The 17,692-nt window shown below is 52.1% G+C and overlaps 1 protein-coding gene across 1 annotated transcript in view; it reads left to right on the forward strand.

The window, feature by feature from the left end:
• adamts13 (ADAM metallopeptidase with thrombospondin type 1 motif, 13) overlaps positions 1–15,350 on the forward strand; it is a 63,433-nt gene extending 48,083 nt beyond the window's left edge. Inside the window, exons 26-32 of the mRNA XM_067969998.1 lie at positions 299–475; positions 5,169–5,373; positions 6,930–7,212; positions 7,704–7,850; positions 9,232–9,408; positions 12,461–12,639; positions 13,697–15,350. Coding sequence (XP_067826099.1) covers positions 299–475; positions 5,169–5,373; positions 6,930–7,212; positions 7,704–7,850; positions 9,232–9,408; positions 12,461–12,639; positions 13,697–13,873 — 1,345 coding nt within the window. The 3' untranslated portion in view covers positions 13,874–15,350. The remainder of the gene's footprint in view (positions 1–298; positions 476–5,168; positions 5,374–6,929; positions 7,213–7,703; positions 7,851–9,231; positions 9,409–12,460; positions 12,640–13,696) is intronic.
• Positions 15,351–17,692: the final 2,342 nt, after the last annotated feature.

The raw sequence follows: 17,692 nt of genomic DNA on the forward strand, positions 1-17,692 counted from the left end.
GATGCTTCACAACCAGCGGTTTACTTCATGTGCACACGCTGGCCAGACACTGATAAGCTTTCGCTTCATTGAAACTTATATCCCACAGGCCAATTCCCCAGATTTATTTCACAGTAATACTCTAGATTTCCCTTATCTATCCTCCCAATGACCTTCTCTCGAGACTCTAGAGTTTGATTTTCTCCATTCTTCCCTCTCTGTGTATTTGATTGCTGAATTTTTCCGGGGCACAGCCTGCCTTGCGGTGGCCTCGGGCTGATTCCTGTGAGAATTTCCCTCTCTGTGATCTTCGCTGTAGATGGAGGTCAGAGACCGACTCGTGCAGTGTATCGTGCGGAGGGGGAGTGAGGCGCAGGCTCCTGTACTGTACAAAGGTTTTGATGGAGCGGGAAGAGTTGACACCGGACAAAGAATGTCTTCATTTGCCTCGACCTGAAGACCAAGAACTTTGCAATCTCCATCCATGCCCACCAAGGTTTGTGAGTTTTTCTAATTTTTCATCCCTCTTCCCCTAATAGCACTGACTCTCACTGGGGTACGGGTCCCACAGACACTGACTCTCACTGGGGTACGGGTCCCACAGACACTGTCTCTCACTGGGGTACGGGTCCCACAGACACTGTCTCTCACTGGGGTACGGGTCCCACAGACACTGACTCTCACTGGGGTACGGGTCCCACAGACACTGACTCTCACTGGGGTACGTGTCCCACAGACACTGACTCTCACTGGGGTACGCGTCCCACAGACACTGACTCTCACTGGGGTACGGGTCCCACAGACACTGACTCTCACTGGGGTACGGGCCCCACAGACACTGACTCTCACTGGGGTACGGGTCCCACAGACACTGACTCTCACTGGGGTACGGGTCCCACAGACACTGACTCTCACTGGGGTACGGGTCCCACAGACACTGACTCTCACTGGGGTATGGGTCCCACAGACACTGACTCTCACTGGGGTACGGGTCCCACAGACACTGACTCTCACTGGGGTCCAGGTCATAGAATCATAGAAGTTACAACATGGAAACAGGCCCTTCGGCCCAACATGTCCATGTCGCCCAGTTTATACCACTAAGCTAGTCCCAATTGCCTGCACTTGGCCCATATCCCTCTCTACCCATCTTACCCATGTAACTGTCCAAATGCTTTTTAAAAGACAAAATTGTACCCACCTCTACTACTGCCTCCAGCAGCTCGTTCCAGACACTCACCACCCTTTGAGTGAAAAAATTGCCCCTCTGGACCCTTTTGTATCTCTCCCCTCTCACCTTAAATCTATGCCCACTCGTTATAGACTCCCCTACCTTTGGGAAAAGATTTTGACTATCTACCTTATCTATGCCCCTCATTATTTTATAGACTTCTATATGGCCGGCGCGGACACGATGGGCCGAAGGGCCTCTATCCGTGCTGTATAACTCTATGACTCTATGACTCTAAGATCACCCCTTAACCTCCTACTCTCCAGGGAAAAAAGTCCCAGTCTGTCTAACCTCTCCCTATAAGTCAAACCATCAAGTCCCGGTAGCATCCTAGTAAATCTTTTCTGCACTCTTTCTAGTTTAATAATATCCTTTCTATAATAGGGTGACCAGAACTGTACACAGTACTCCAAGTGTGGCCTCACCAATGCCCTGTACAACTTCAACAAGACATCCCAACTCCTGCATTCAATGTTCTGACCAATGAAACCAAGCATGCCGAATGCCTTCTTCACCACCCTATCCACCTGTGACTCCACTTTCAAGGAGCTATGAACCTGTACTCCTAGATCTCTTTGTTCTATAACTCTCCCCAACGCCCTACCATTAACGGAGTAGGTCCTGGCCCGATTCGATCTACCAAAATGCATCACCTCACATTTATCTAAATTAAACTCCATCTGCCATTCATCGGCCCACTGGCCCAATTTATCAAGATCCCGTTGCAATCCTAGATATCCTTCTTCACTGTCCACAATGCCACCAATCTTGGTGTCATCTGCAAACTTACTAACCATGCCTCCTAAATTCTCATCCAAATCATTAATATAAATAACAAATAACAGCGGACCCAGCACCGATCCCTGAGGCACACCGCTGGACACAGGCCTCCAGTTTGAAAAACAACCCTCCACAACCACCCTCTGTCTTCTGTCGTCAAGCCAATTTTGTATCCAACTGGCTACCTCACCTTGGATCCCGTGAAATCTAACCTTATGTAACAACCTACCATGCGGTACCTTGTCAAAGGCTTTGCTAAAGTCCATGTAGACCACGTCTACTGCACAGCCCTCATCTATCTTCTTGGTTACCCCTTCAAAAAACTCAATCAAATTCGTGAGACATGATTTTCCTCTCACAAAACCATGCTGACTGTTCCTAATCAGTCCCTGCCTCTCCAAATGCCTGTAGATCCTGTCCCTGAGAATACCCTCCAACAACTTACCCACTACAGATGTCAGGCTCACTGGTCTGTAGTTCCCAGGCTTTTCCCTGCCGCCCTTCTTAAACAAAGGCACAACATTTGCGACCCTCCAATCTTCAGGCACCTCACCTGTAGCGGTGGATGATTCAAATATCTCTGCTAGGGGACACGCAATTTCCTCGCTAACCTCCCATCACGTCCTGGGATACATTTCATCAGGTCCCGGAGATTTATCTACCTTGATGCGCGTTAAGACTTCCAGCACCTCCCTCTCTGTAATATGTACACTCCTCAAGACATCACTATTTATTTCCTCAAGTTCCCTAACATCCATGCCTTTCTCAACCGTAAATACCGATGTGAAATATTCATTCAGGATCTCACCCATCTCTTGTGGTTCCGCACATAGATGACCTTGTTGATCCTTAAGAGGCCCTACTCTCTCCCTAGTTACCCTTTTGCCCTTTATGTATTTGTAGAAACTCTCACTGGGGTACAGGTCCCACAGACACTGACTCTCACTGGGGTACGGGTTCCACAGACACTGACTCTCACTGGGGTACGGGTCCCACAGACACCGACTCTCACTGGGGTACGGGTCCCACAGACACTGACTCTCACTGGGGTACGGGTCCCACAGACACTGACTCTCACTGGGGTACGGGTCCCACAGACACTGACTCTCACTGGGGTACGGGTTCCACAGACACTGACTCTCACTGGGGTATGGGTCCCACAGACACTGACTCTCACTGGGGTACGGGTCCCACAGACACTGACTCTCACTGGGGTACGGGTTCCACAGACACTGACTCTCACTGGGGTACGGGTTCCACAGACACTGACTCTCAATGGGGTACGGGTCCCACAGACACTGACTCTCACTGGGGTACGGGTTCCACAGACACTGACTCTCACTGGGGTACGGGTCCCACAGACACTGACTCTCACTGGGGTACGGGTCCCACAGACACTGACTCTCACTGGGGTACGGGTCCCACAGACACTGACTCTCACTGGGGTACGGGTTCCACAGACACTGACTCTCACTGGGGTACGGGTTCCACAGACACTGACTCTCACTGGGGTACGGGTTCCACAGACACTGACTCTCACTGGGGTACGGGTCCCACAGACACTGACTCTCACTGGGGTACGGGTTCCACAGACACAGACTCTCACTGGGGTACGGGTTCCACAGACACTGACTCTCTCTGGGGTACGGGTCCCACGGGCACTGGTTGCCATTTTGTGCCCCGCCCAAGTGTCCATTCACCACCTGAGAATCTGGGCACAGAGTGAGCAGGGTATTCAATCGTGAGGAACCAGCCCGATCCTGGCCTCCTGGCCTAGTGTCCAGCAGGTCACTGGATAGTGACCAGGAGTGGGAGCCCTAGCTGACCTTTGCCTTCCCTTGTCCAGGGTCACTGGTATGACCCTGGCTGAGATCAACTCACTCAGCACAGGCCAGTGATGGAACCCGCACCCTGTGTGTTCTGTGGGCCTCAGAATTTTTTTTATTTCAAAGTATAATTTATTTCATAAAATTTAAGAATGCACACAGTTCAATCTAAATATCACATATACAATTCAAAACAATACAATACAGATCGTACACAATACGATCCCATTATTACAATTTAAAACACTACACATCTTATAATACACGCTGTACTATATATGGGGGTTGGCCTTACACGATGGCCTTTCCCCATAGAGAAACAGCCCTACCCTCCCTTTACATAGCAACTGGACTGCACCTGATGGAGAGAAACACCCTCTTTAAAGCGAGGGACGGAGGGAGGGAGTGAGGGAGGGAGCGAGGTGAATGCTGAGCCGGAGGAGGAACACTGAGTTACTCTGTGACTGTGACGGAGTGAGGGAGGGAGGGAGAGAGAGGGATGGAGTGAGGTGAATGCTGAGCCGGAGGAGGAACACTGAGTTACTCTGTGACTGTGACAGAGTGAGGGAGGGAGCGAGAGGGAGGGATGGAGTGAGGTGAATGCTGAGCCGGAGGAGGAACACTGAGTTACTCTGTGACTGTGACAGAGTGAGGGAGCGAGAGGGAGGGAGTGAGGGAGGTGAATGCTGAGCCGGAGGAGGAACACTGAGTTACTCTGTGACTGTGACAGAGTGAGGGAGCGAGAGGGAGGGAGTGAGGGAGGGAGCGAGGTGAATGCTGAGCCGGAGGAGGAACACTGAGTTACTCTGTGACTGTGACGGAGTGAGGGAGGGAGGGAGAGAGAGGGATGGAGTGAGGTGAATGCTGAGCCGGAGGAGGAACACTGAGTTACTCTGTGACTGTGACGGAGTGAGGGAGGGAGGGAGAGAGAGGGATGGAGTGAGGTGAATGCTGAGCTGGAGGAGGAACACTGAGTTACTCTGTGACTGTGACGGAGTGAGGGAGGGAGGGAGAGAGAGGGATGGAGTGAGGTGAATGCTGAGCTGGAGGAGGAACACTGAGTTACTCTGTGACTGTGACGGAGTGAGGGAGGGAGGGAGAGAGAGGGATGGAGTGAGGTGAATGCTGAGCTGGAGGAGGAACACTGAGTTACTCTGTGACTGTGACAGAGTGAGGGAGGGAGGGAGAGAGAGGGATGGAGTGAGGTGAATGCTGAGCTGGAGGAGGAACACTGAGTTACTCTGTGACTGTTACGGAGTGAGGGAGCGAGAGGGAGCGAGAGGGAGGGATGGAGTGAGGTGAATGCTGAGCTGGAGGAGGAACACTGAGTTACTCTGTGACTGTGACGGCAGGTGGCGAGTTTCGGAACCCGGACGGTGTCCAGTGGTTTGTGGGACCGGGCTGGCCGAGAGGAGGGTGATCTGTGCCCAACTTCACAACGGGACATATCTGGAAGTGGAGAGAACACTCTGCTCGGAGGAGGAAGAGCCTCCAGGGCTCGTCCCGTGTGTGGTCAGCAGCTGCCCGTTCGGCTGGCAGTCCCAGAACTGGTCCGAGGTTAGTGTCACCACTTGGTCTCACCTGGGACCTGATCAAGCTTCAAAATTCCGATTCAGGTTCAAATTCCAACCGGAAAATCCTGATTTATGTTTTGCCCCTCCTGTAAAAGGAAAAAAGACTTACATTTATATCGTGTCTTTTACAACCTCAGGACGTCCCAAAGTGCTTTACAGCCAATGAAATACTTTTGAAGTGTAGTCACTGTTGTAATGTGGGAAATGCGACAGCCAATTTGTGCACAGCAAGATCCCACAAACAGAGGTGTGATAATGACCAGATAATCTGTTTTAATGATGTTGGTTGAGGGATAAATATTGGCCCCAGGACACATGGGAGAACTCCCCTGCTTGTCTTCGAAATAGTGGCCGTGGGATCTTTTACATCCAACCTGAGAGGGCAGATGGGGCCTTGGTTTAACGTCTCATCCGAAAGACGGCACCTCTGACAGTGCAGCGCTCCCTCAGTACTGACCCTCCGACGGTGCGGCGCACCCTCAGTACTGACCCTCCGACGATGCGGCGCTCCCTCAGTACTGACCCTCCGACGGTGCGGCGCTCCCTCAGTACTGACCCTCCGACAGTGCGGCGCTCCCTCAGTATTGCAGTGGGAGTGTCGGCCTGGATTATGTGCTCGAGTGGGGCTCGAACCCACAACCTTCTGACTCAGAGGCGAGAGTGTTACCCACCGAGCCATGGCTGATATCTAAGATGTTACAGAACTAATATTAACCTGGTATAGACCAATCCGTAAAGGTAGTTCAATTTAATTGGTACGTTTGCTTCACAAGTTAATAAACAGCTAGAGTCTGATAACACTCGTCTGATCAGAAGAGACTTTCATTCTCCGTGCTTAGTAGATTGAAGGATATGAGGAGAAGGTGGGGTTGTTGGGGTACAGTGAGGGGGTGGGGCTGCGGGGTACGGTGAGGGGTGGGGTTTGGGGGGTACGGTGAGGGGTGGGGTTTGGGGGGTACGGTGAGGGTTTGGGGGAGGGGGAGGGGTTTGGGGGTACGGTGAGGGGTTTGAGGGGTACGGGGAGGGGTTTGGGGGTACAGTGAGGGGTGGGGTTTGGGGGTACGGGGAGGGGGTGGGGTTTGGGGGGTACGGTGAGGGGTGGGGTTTGGGGGGTACGGGGAGGGGGTGGGGTTTGGGGGGTACAGGGAGGGGTTTGGGGGTACGGTGAGGGGTTTGAGGGGTACGGGGAGGGGTTTGGGTGTACGGTGAGGGGTTTGAGGGGTACGGGGAGGGGTTTGGGGGTACGGTGAGGGGGTGGGGTTTGGGGGTACGGTGAGGGGTGGGGTTTGGGGGGTACGGTGAGGGGTGGGGTTTGGGGGTATGGTGAGGGGGTGGGGTTTGGGGGTATGGTGGGGGTGGGGTTTGGGGGTACGGTGAGGGGGTGGGGTTTGGGGGGTACGGGGAGGGGGTGGGGTTTGAGGGGTACGGGGAGGGGGAGGGGTTTGGGGGTACGGTGAGGGGGAGGGGTTTGGGGGGTACGGGGAGGGGGTGGGGTTGTTCAGGTTTCAGGGTGTGTCTGACTATTGTTCCTTCTCCCAGTGTTCCGTTTCCTGTGGGCTTGGGGTCCGTAACAGGGAGCTGCTCTGCATCAATCTGGACTCGATGGAGGCCGTTCTGGACGATTTTTGCGACCATCTTACCAAACTCGCCACCACAGAGGCTTGTGACACAGGAACCTGCCCGACCCAGACCCCAACCCGCACAGCGGCAGCGCCCCGGACTCCAACAAGGACCCTCCCCATCACACCGCAAAAACCCAGGACGGTGACAGACCCAACCACACTGGCTAAAGACTCGAGGGATGAAGACACCAAGGATTCCAGTTATGTACTTGCTCCCTCTACACTGTCCCATCAAACACTCCCAGGGCAGGTACAGGGTTAGATACAGAGTAAAGCTCCCTCTACACTGTCCCGTCAAACACTCCCAGGGCAGGTACAGCACGGGTTAGATATAGAGTAAAGCTCTGCAATTTGAAAGAGGTTAAATTAAATTAAAAAGGTTCACAGTTAAAATAGTGGGTATAAGGAATAAATGTTAATGCAGAAACTAGTGATCTCCATTAGCCCGGAGTTCATCGTTAGGAGCTGGGGTCAGTACAATTTTGTGCTCTGGTCCCATCGCTGAATTACGACTGACCCGAAATAACATAATGTTTGACCCTGATACACTTCAGAGACTAGAAACATTCATGCCATTAATGCGGGCTCGATTTAAAGGCAGTGACGGGGATGAAAGGCTGTTGTCTCTCCCACAGTACCACCCAGTCCCCGAGCTGTGTGCTGACACTGCTTATCCTCTGCTTTGCTCCAGGTGCCTGTGGGAAGCTGCTTCTGAGCGAATCGGGGACTCTCAACCTGAGTGGTGTGTGGGGCAGGGAATGCCTGGTCACCATTGGACGCCCGCTCGACCAGGTCATCACGGTCCGCGTTCTGTACAGCTCGTTAAATTGCAGCACGTGTAAGAGAGCAGAACCATCACGGCCCTATTCTGTTCCAGACGCTCCGCACTCGGTCAACACTCAGAGAAGCTACTGATTAAAATGGTGGTTCCGGGCTGGGGAGGCGGGGGAGGAGGAGGAGGCTTGGTGCCGATGGTACGGTGTTTGGCACGAAGCTCCGGGCGGTCACACACTCCTTAGCGGAGATTTCCGCAAGGAGAGTTACCACCCCAGTGAGAGTCAGTGTCCGTGGGACCCGTACCCCAGTGAGAGTCAGTGTCCGTGGGACCCGTACCCCAGTGAGAGTCAGTGTCTGTGGAACCTGTACCCCAGTGAGAGTCAGTGTCTGTGGAACCTGTACCCCAGTGAGAGTCAGTGTCTGTGGAACCCGTACCCCAGTGAGAGTCAGTGTCTGTGGGACCCGTATCCCAGTGAGAGTCAGTGTCTGTGGGACCCGTACCCCAGTGAGAGTCAGTGTCTGTGGGACCCGTACCCCAGTGAGAGTCAGTGTCTGTGGGACCCGTACCCCAGTGAGAGTCAGTGTCTGTGGGACCCGTACCCCAGTGAGAGTCAGTGTCTGTGGGACCCGTACCCCAGTGAGAGTCAGTGTCTGTGGGACCCGTACCCCAGTGAGAGTCAGTGTCTGTGGGACCCGTACCCCAGTGAGAGTCAGTGTCTGTGGGACCCGTACCCCAGTGAGAGTCAGTGTCTGTGGGACCCGTACCCCAGTGAGAGTCAGTGTCTGTGGGACCCGTACCCCAGTGAGAGTCAGTGTCTGTGGGACCCGTACCCCAGTGAGAGTCAGTGTCTGTGGGACCCGTACCCCAGTGAGAGTCAGTGTCTGTGGGACCCGTACCCCAGTGAGAGTCAGTGTCTGTGGGACCCGTACCCCAGTGAGAGTCAGTGTCTGTGGGACCCGTACCCCAGTGAGAGTCAGTGTCTGTGGGGCCCGTACCCCAGTGAGAGTCAGTGTCTGTGGGACCCGTACCCCAGTGAGAGTCAGTGTCTGTGGGACCCATACCCCAGGGAGAGTCAGTGTCTGTGGGACCCGTACCCCAGTGAGAGTCAGTGTCTGTGGGACCCATACCCCAGGGAGAGTCAGTGTCTGTGGGACCCGTACCCCAGTGAGAGTCAGTGTCTGTGGGACCCATACCCCAGGGAGAGTCAGTGTCTGTGGGACCCATACCCCAGGGAGAGTCAGTGTCTGTGGGACCCATACCCCAGGGAGAGTCAGTGTCTGGGTGCGGGGGGTGGGGGAGGGAGGATGACCATGACTGGGAAATGTACAGAGCGACAGTCTCGTTAATGTGAGAAATTGAAACTTTGACTCTCACCTTTTCCTCAAACTGTCAAACTTTGTGGTTCTGGATCTTCCGATATTTCTGCTCTTCTTTTCTCCAGGGGACTCTTTGTCCTTTTGTGGGCGTCGGTTGTTTTGGAAAACCTGCGCACCACTGAAAGGGTTTACACTCACCTCCGTCACCAACACACTAATGGTGAGGCAGCGGACAGCCACTGAGGGCGGTGGAACCATCCTCCAGTACTCGAGTCGCCCCTCGTCTCGACGGTACCACGGAGGTAGGTGCTCAGCTGGGAAGGGGCTGCGTTTGTGGGTTTCTAAGGGACAGCCTTGGCTCAGTGAGGAGCACTCTCGCCTCTGGGTCAGAAGGTCGTGGGTTCATGTCCCCGCTCCGGAGACTTGACACACAATCCAGGCTGACACTCCCAGTGCAGTACTGAGGAGGGTCAGTACTGAGGGAGCGCCGCACTGTCGGAGGGTCAGTACCGAGGGAGCGCCGCACTGTCGGAGGGTCAGTACCGAGGGAGCGCCGCACTGTCGGAGGGTCAGTACCGAGGGACCGCCGCACTGTCGTAGGGTCAGTACTAAGGGAGCGCCGCACTGTCGGAGGGTCAGTACTGAGGAAGCGCTGCACTGTCGGAGGGTCAGTACTGAGGGAGCGCCGCACTGTCGGAAGGTCAGTACTGAGGAAGCGCTGCACTGTCGGAGGGTCAGTACTGAGGAAGCGCTGCACTGTCGGAGGGTCAGTACTGAGGGAGCGCTGCACTGTCGGAGGGTCAGTACTGAGGGACCGCTGCACTGTCAGAGGTGCCGTCTTTTGGATGAGACATTAAACTGGCCCCGTCTGCCCCCTCAGACATAAAAGATCCCACGTTACTAAGACAGATTATCCAGTCATTATCTCATTGCTGTTTGTGGGATCTTGCTGTGCGCAAATTGGCTGCCGCGATTCTTACATCACAACAGTGCTTCGAACAACACTTCAAAAGTACCTCATTGGCTGTAAAATGCTTTGGGATGTCCTGAGATCTTGAAAGGTGCTATATAAATACAAATCTTTCTTTTTGGCTGTCAATTTTCAGCTCTTACATTCCTGTGAAGCACCTTGGGACGTCTTCCTACATTAAAGGTGCTGTATACATGGAGAGACTGGAGAAGCTGGGATTGTTCTCCTTAGATCAGAGATGGTTAAGGGGAGATTTAATAGAGGTGTTCAAAATCATGAAGGGTTTTGAGAGAGTAAATAAGGAGAAACTGTTTCCAGTGGCAGAAGGGTCGGTAACCAGAGGACACAGATTTAAGGTAATCGGCAAAAGAACCAGAGGGGAGATGAGGAGAATTTTTTTACGCAGCGAGTTGTTCTGATCTGGAATGCGCTGCCTGAAAGGGCGGTGGAAGCAGATTCAATAATAACTTTCAAAAGGGAATTGGATAAATACTTGAAAAGGAAAAATTTGCAGGGCTATGGGGAAAGAGCAGGGGAGTGGGACTAATTGGATTGCTCTTTCAAAGAGCCGGCACAGGCACGATGGGCCGAATGGCCTCCTCCTGTAAGATTCTATGATCTAGAAAAACAGATTCAGATAAGTAAAGGCAGCGGGGAATGCCCGGATTTAAACGGAGCCTTAGCACAACTCTCGGAAAAGTGCCGCAGAGTTTCGCGTGCAACGAATGACTTCGAAGTTATGTGGAGAAATGAGGCGGCCATTTTGTGCACAGAAAGATCCCAGCCCGGGGTGGCACTGAGGCGGATGGCACTGCCTGCACTGCCACCCTGGCTGAGATGAATTAACTCGGGACAGATGGGCGATGGGCCTTCCTGGTTTGATGTGGCTCAGTGGCATTCACCAGCGAGGTATCGGCAGCGGCCAGCGTCGGAGCTCAGTAATCAACTGCTGCTGAGGCCTGATCCAGTGTGAGGTCATCCATTTTGGATCCAAGAAAGACAAATCGAAGTATTTTCTCAATGGTGAGAAACTAGAAACTGTGGAGCAGCAGAGAGATTTGGGAGTCCAAGTACAGAAATCACTAAAAGCCAGTGGACAGGTACAAAAAGTAACCAAAAAGACTAATGGAATGTGGGCCTTGGAGGGGGGGCAGCGCCGATTCACCAGAATAATATCAGGGGTAAAAGAGTTAAATTACGAGGACAGGTTGCATAGACTGGGCTTGTATTCCCTCGAGTGTAGAAGATTAAGGGGTGATCTAATTGAGATAACATAACATAAGAACATAAGAAATAGGAGCAGGAGTAGGCCAATCGGCCCCTCGAGCCTGCTCCGCCATTCAATAAGATCATGGCTGATCTGATCCTAACCTCAAATCTAAATTCATGTCCAATTTCCTGCCCGCTCCCCGTAACCCCTAATTCCCTTTACTTCTAGGAAACTGTCTGTTTCTGTTTTAAATTTATTTACTGATGTAGCTTCCACAGCTTCCTGGGGCAGCAAATTCCACAGACCTACTACCCTCTGAGTGAAGAAGTTTCTCCTCATCTCAGTTTTGAAAGAGCAGCCCCTTATTCTAAGATTATGCCCCCTAGTTCTAGTTTCACCCATCCTTGGGAACATCCTCACCGCATCCACCCGATCAAGCCCCTTCACAATCTTATATGTTTCAATAAGATCGCCTCTCATTCTTCTGAACTCCAATGAGTAGAGTCCCAATCTACTCAACCTCTCCTCATATGTTCACCCCCTTATCCCCGGGATTAACCGAGTGAACCTTCTTTGTACTGCCTCGAGAGCAAGTATGTCTTTTCTTACGTATGGGCACCAAAACTGTATGCAGTATTCCAGGTGCGGTCTCACCAATACCTTATATAACTGCAGCAATACCTCCCTGTTTTTATATTCTATCCCCCGAGCAATAAAAGCCAACATTCTGTTGGCCTTCTTGATCACCTGCTGCACCTGCAAACTAACTTTTTGATTTTCTTGCACTAGGACCCCCAGATCCCTTTGTACTGCAGTACTTTCCAGTCTCTCGCCATTAAGATAATAACTTGCTCTCTGATTTTTCCTGCCAAAGTGCATAACCTCACATTTAAAGATGTGTAAAGTGATAAAAGGATTTGATAGGGTCGATAGAGAGAAACTATTTCCTCTGGTGGGGGGAGTCCAGAACAAGGGGGCAGAACCTTAAAATCAGAGCCAGGCCGTTCCTGAAATCAGGAAGCATTTCATCACACAAAGGGGAGTGGAAATCTGGAACTCTCCCCTGCTCGAGGTACCATCACTGTAAGTTGGGTGGAGGGACGGTCTCCGTTACCGGTGAACGAGCTGCAGGATAAATCTGATCTCCCAGCGGTGATTTTTGTCCTTTTTGCAGATTGTGACGTGCAGCTGTACGGACCCCGAGGAGTTATATTGAGCCCCATGCAGCCCTACAAGGAGGGCGAGGCCTGTCGCACCTTCATCAATGCATCTCCAACTGAACGTATCGCCATCAAAGTGCTTTACCTGAAATTCAATGTCGGGGTTAACACCACCTCCTCTGATTACATTCTGGTGAGTTGGGTTCGGTTCCCTGCACCTGTGCTCTATATATATATATATATATATATTCTCTTCATTTTTCTCCCCCAAGAGCTCTCACTCTCACTGGGGTATGGGTCCCACAGACACTGACTCTCACTGGGGTACGGGTCCCACAGACACTGACTCTCACTGGGGTACGGGTCCCACAGACACTGACTCTCACTGGGGTACGGGTTCCACGGGCACTGACTCACATTGGGTTAGGGAGAGGAAATCAGCGAGGGTTCCTGCTCCTATCCAGTGACTCCTGCTGGAAGGTGCGTGTGTGTGCGGACTTTGAGTGAGCACAGGAGGAAGTTCACCTGTGAGACCCTCCACTCTTAATTATGGGTGCTTAGGTGAGGTACCAGTGAGAGTCAGTGTCTGTGGGACCCGTACCCCAGTGAGAGTCAGTGTCTGTGGGACCCGTACCCCAGTGAGAGTCAGTGTCTGTGGGACCCGTACCCCAGTGAGAGTCAGTGTCTGTGGGACCCGTACCCCAGTGAGAGTCAGTGTCTGTGGGACCCGTACCCCGGTGAGAGTCAGTGTCTGTGGGACCCGTACCCCGGTGAGAGTCAGTGTCTGTGGAACCCGTACCCCAGTGAGAGTCAGTGTCTGTGGAACCCGTACCCCAGTGAGAGTCAGTGCCCTCGGGAGATGAGGAGAATTTTTTTACGCAGCGAGTTGTTCTGATCTGGAATGCGCTGCCTGAAAGGGCGGTGGAAGCAGATTCAATAATAACTTTCAAAAGGGAATTGGATAAATACCTGAAAAGGAGAAATTTGCAGGACTATGGGGAAAGAGTAGGGGAGTGGGACTAATTGGATAGCTCTTTCAAAGAGCCAGCACAGGCATGATGGACCGAGTGGCCTCCCTCTGAGCTGTAGATTCTGTGATCTAAGAGTGGAGAAATGAGATCTAACTGATCTCACAGAGAATGAAGACATTCCAAAGAAGAACAAGCACTGAATGTGAACTTTAACTTGTGGGCGTTGCCGTTATTACCACAGGGCCCCCTCAGTGACGGTTAAACCTTTTTTGTTCTCAGATAAAAGATGTCGGCACGCAGAAGTACTCCGCGTATCACGGCAACAGCCTGTTTCTGTGGCGGTCGCTCGGAAACTCTGTCGAGATCGAATTTCACGGGGATTTCGGATTCCGGGCGTTGTTTCGGACTCTGCCGTCCAGAACCGTAGGCGCGATGCGTCAAATGAATTGCGGGTAACGGAAGCCGTGGCGGCACTTCCCTCTCTCCGGAACGTTCGGACGCTTCCCCGGTTTTCCTTCTCGATTTCCACCCGGGGGCCGTCTGGTTATCACTCGTCCAAAGTCGAGCTCACAAGCGATTGGCATTCTCCAAATGTTAAAACAGACTCCGTGACGTGTTCCCACCGATGGAGACCAACCTTTTCCGTCGACCTTAAGCTGTAACCTTCTGGCGTAAAGCACCCGTGTTCTCCCCCAACACCGGGCGCCATTGACTTGAAGATGGTTGAATGGGGTCACAGATGGACAGGTTTGTCCAAGCTCTGACCTGACCCATAGACCTCGGCTCTATTTGTGCTTTCAACTGCGCTGAGAACAGCCTTTTCCAAACTCCCCCCCCACAAGCCCACAAAATTCAACGGGAGTCGAACCAGCGAGGTACGAATATTTGAGCGCAAATAGGGCTGAGCTGCCTCAGCAATCCAGCCGACAGAGCCAGGGCTCAGGGCCTCGTAGTTTGGACGCTGCTGTAAATTGTAGGAGAGTGGCAAAGGAGGTGCTGGGTTCCGTAGTTCTGAGAGCCTGGGAAACAATGAGTTTGAGTGTAGAAGATTAAGGGGTGATCTAATCGAGGTATTTACGATGATTAAAGGATTTGATCGGGTCGATAGAGAGAAACTATTTCCTCTGGTGGGGAGAGTCCAGAACAAGGGGGCAGAACCTTAAAATTAGAGCCAGGCCGTTCAGGGGTGATGTCAGGAAGCACTTCATCACACAAAGGGGAGTGGAAATCTGGAACTCTCTCCCCCCAAAAAAGCTGTTGAGGCTGGGGGTCAATTGAAAATTTCAAAACCGGACCGATAGATTTTTATTGGGTGAGGGGATTCAGGATTACAGAACCAGGCGGGTAAATGAAGTTAAGATACAGATCAGCCCTGTTCTAATTGAATGGCGGAACAGGCTCGAGGGGCCTGTGTTCCTACGGTACGATGAGTGCTTCCGTAGATTGTCACTGTTGAGCCACCTGCTCGCAAGGCTACACCGCCAGCCTGGGGACGTAAACCCCCTCTGATTTGCCTCCCACCCTGAGCGGGAGAAACACCAGGCCTTTGTTTGACTTCATCGGACATGCTTTTCATTGTCCCAGTTTGCAGTGGGGCGGCTTCATCGGGGATATTGGAAAATCCAACAGGCAGGAAAGGGAACGGACTGCGTGAGACACACTGCTGAGTCAGTTATCATTTGTAACCAATGTCGGGTTGCCAACCCTCCAGGATTGTCCTGGAGCCTCCAGGAATTTTCTCCAGGACACTGTTGCGAGCAGTGAAAAATCATTTAGAAATTATTCTCTTTGAACGTCAGTTATTAAAATATTGGAGGTGGGATAAAAAGGCTCTTAGTGCAGCTTCATCCAATCGGGTAATAAAGAACCTGTTTCCTTTCCAATTGGCTGGTAAGGCGGCGCACTGCGAGGATGGATGTATCGGGCGACCAATGGCGGGAGCGTGGGGGGGGGGGGTGGGGGGCAGATCAGGGCAGGAGGTCATGTGATGGAACCTCCAGGAATACGTCCAACCAGATTTGGCAACCCTAAGCCATAGTCACCCTCTCCCTTAAAGGGGGCACCAACGTCCCGCTCTGCGCCAGACGAGGTATCGGTTGTGTTGGGTCAAGATTAAACGTACTTTCTACGGCATGGAGTTCCCGCTAGGGGCGCAGTCGGGGAAATGCACCGCACACTGCGCTGCTTTCGCCCGGGGTGACGTTACGCCCAAGTTTCCTGCCCAAACTCATCAGCGTAAGTCGGAACGTAAAATCGCCCATGAATCAGCGCAATCGAGCAGCGTAATCGATCGTAATCAATTGATGACTAGAACAGGGCATCTTCCAGCATCACAAAGAGGAGAGGGACGCCAGGAAATGAGCCAATCTTCGACTGACTGATTTAATGCTCTTGGTCTGACTTTCTAATTGATTTCAATTGGCCACAGGTCTAATGAATCAAGGGCAGATCGATTTACTAACTAATTTAAACTGAATTTAAAGTAATAATGACAACAACTCCCATTTATACAGAGCCTTTAACGTAGTAAAACGTCCCAAGGCGCTTCACAGGAGCGTAAATCAGACAAAATTTAACACCGAGCCACATAAGGAGATATTAGGACAGGTGACCAAAAGCTTGGTCAAAGAGGTGGGTTTTAAGGAGCGTCTTAAAGGAGGAGAGAGAGGCGGAGAGGTTTAGGGAGGGAATTCCAGAGCTTAGGGCCCAGGCAGCTGAAGGCACGGCCGCCAATGGTGGAGTGATGAAAATCGGGGATGCGCAAGAGGCCAGAATTGGAGGAGCGCAGAGATCTCGGAGGGTTGTAGGGCTGGAGGAGGTTACAGAGATGGGGAGGGGTGTAGGGCTGGAGGAGGTTACAAAGAGAGAGGGAGGGGTGTAGGGCCGGAGGAGGTTACAGAGAGAGGGAGGGGTGTAGGGCTGGAGGAGGTTACAGAGATGGGGAGGGGTGTAGGGCCGGAGGAGGTTACAAAGAGAGAGGGAGGGGTGTAAGGCCGGAGGAGGTTACAGAGAGAGGGAGGGGTGTAGGGCCGGAGGAGGTTACAAAGAGAGAGGGAGGGGTGTAAGGCCGGAGGAGGTTACAGAGAGAGGGAGGGGTGTAGGGCCGGAGGAGGTTACAAAGAGAGAGGGAGGGGTGTAAGGCCGGAGGAGGTTACAGAGAGAGGGAGGGGTGTAGGGCTGGAGGAGGTTACAGAGAGAGGGAGGATTCATGTGAGCACGAATGCCCGTGCGCCCAAGATTCTGGGCACAATGTGATGACCACCTCCGAACGGGCGCAATTGGCTGAAACTTGCCACTCCGACCTAGGGACGTGGCCAGTTTTGTGGCGAAAGGATTTTTGAAACAGCGTAAAAAGATCGAGCAAACTCCAGTGTAAAGTGGTTATGGGTGCGACTCACTTACGCTTAAAATTCCGCGATCTTTTGCGCCATTTCATTTCATTCCGTCCAAATTTCGCAATTATCTGGGCGGAAATGTTGGGGATACTCCAGGCCTATATGTGTCACAGTCGGTGCCGTGCCCTCCATCAGTTGTATCTCTTTCTGCGTTGCAATTAATCCCATTTATTTTTTTTGTACATCGGTTGTGTTTTATCCTCGGTTCGACGTGCAGTTTTCAATCCACAAATATCATCCATGGAAATTCAGCCAGGTTACGCCGTCTGTGAGACAGCGGAGCTCAAATACACTTGCGAGTGACCTTAGTCTGCCATTGACTGTCTTCACCCTGACAGGGAGGCGCCTCCAACACCAGCCTTGATGTTGGCATGGCAACATGTCTGACATGGAGCTGGCTGGAGTGTTATGTCCGACTAAATACTCAACTTGGTGTGATAATAACCAGACGCTTTTATGTCCAGGACCCCCTAGAATCTTCCGAATGTGCTTACTCCCAACAAGAGGCCCTGTAGTGTTCAGGTGACACTATGCAAGTATCACACATATATCAGAGCTGGCTTGGTCCCACTCTGTGCAGTGTTCTTAAAAGAAATAACCTCTGAAGAAGATCACGTGGCCCACTCTGTCGGCAATAGTCTGTAAAATTAGTTCCATACGCAAGAAATTCATTTAAAAATATTTAAGTTTATTTTGGTTTAGTAGGCTCACCATGTGTTGGCTTGTGTTCCAGCTGAGGGTATTCCCTTCACCCATGGGTGCTGCCCTCCACCCATGGGTGCTGCCCTCCACCCATGGGAATGTTCGAGCTGAGGTGAGTGACCTGTGTAACGACTTGTCACTTTTCCTGCAATGAAAGCCACGGAAAGTAAAGGTCTCA

The sequence above is a fragment of the Heptranchias perlo genome, chromosome 31 (genome assembly GCF_035084215.1).
Source record: "Heptranchias perlo isolate sHepPer1 chromosome 31, sHepPer1.hap1, whole genome shotgun sequence".
NCBI lineage: Eukaryota > Metazoa > Chordata > Chondrichthyes > Hexanchiformes > Hexanchidae > Heptranchias > Heptranchias perlo.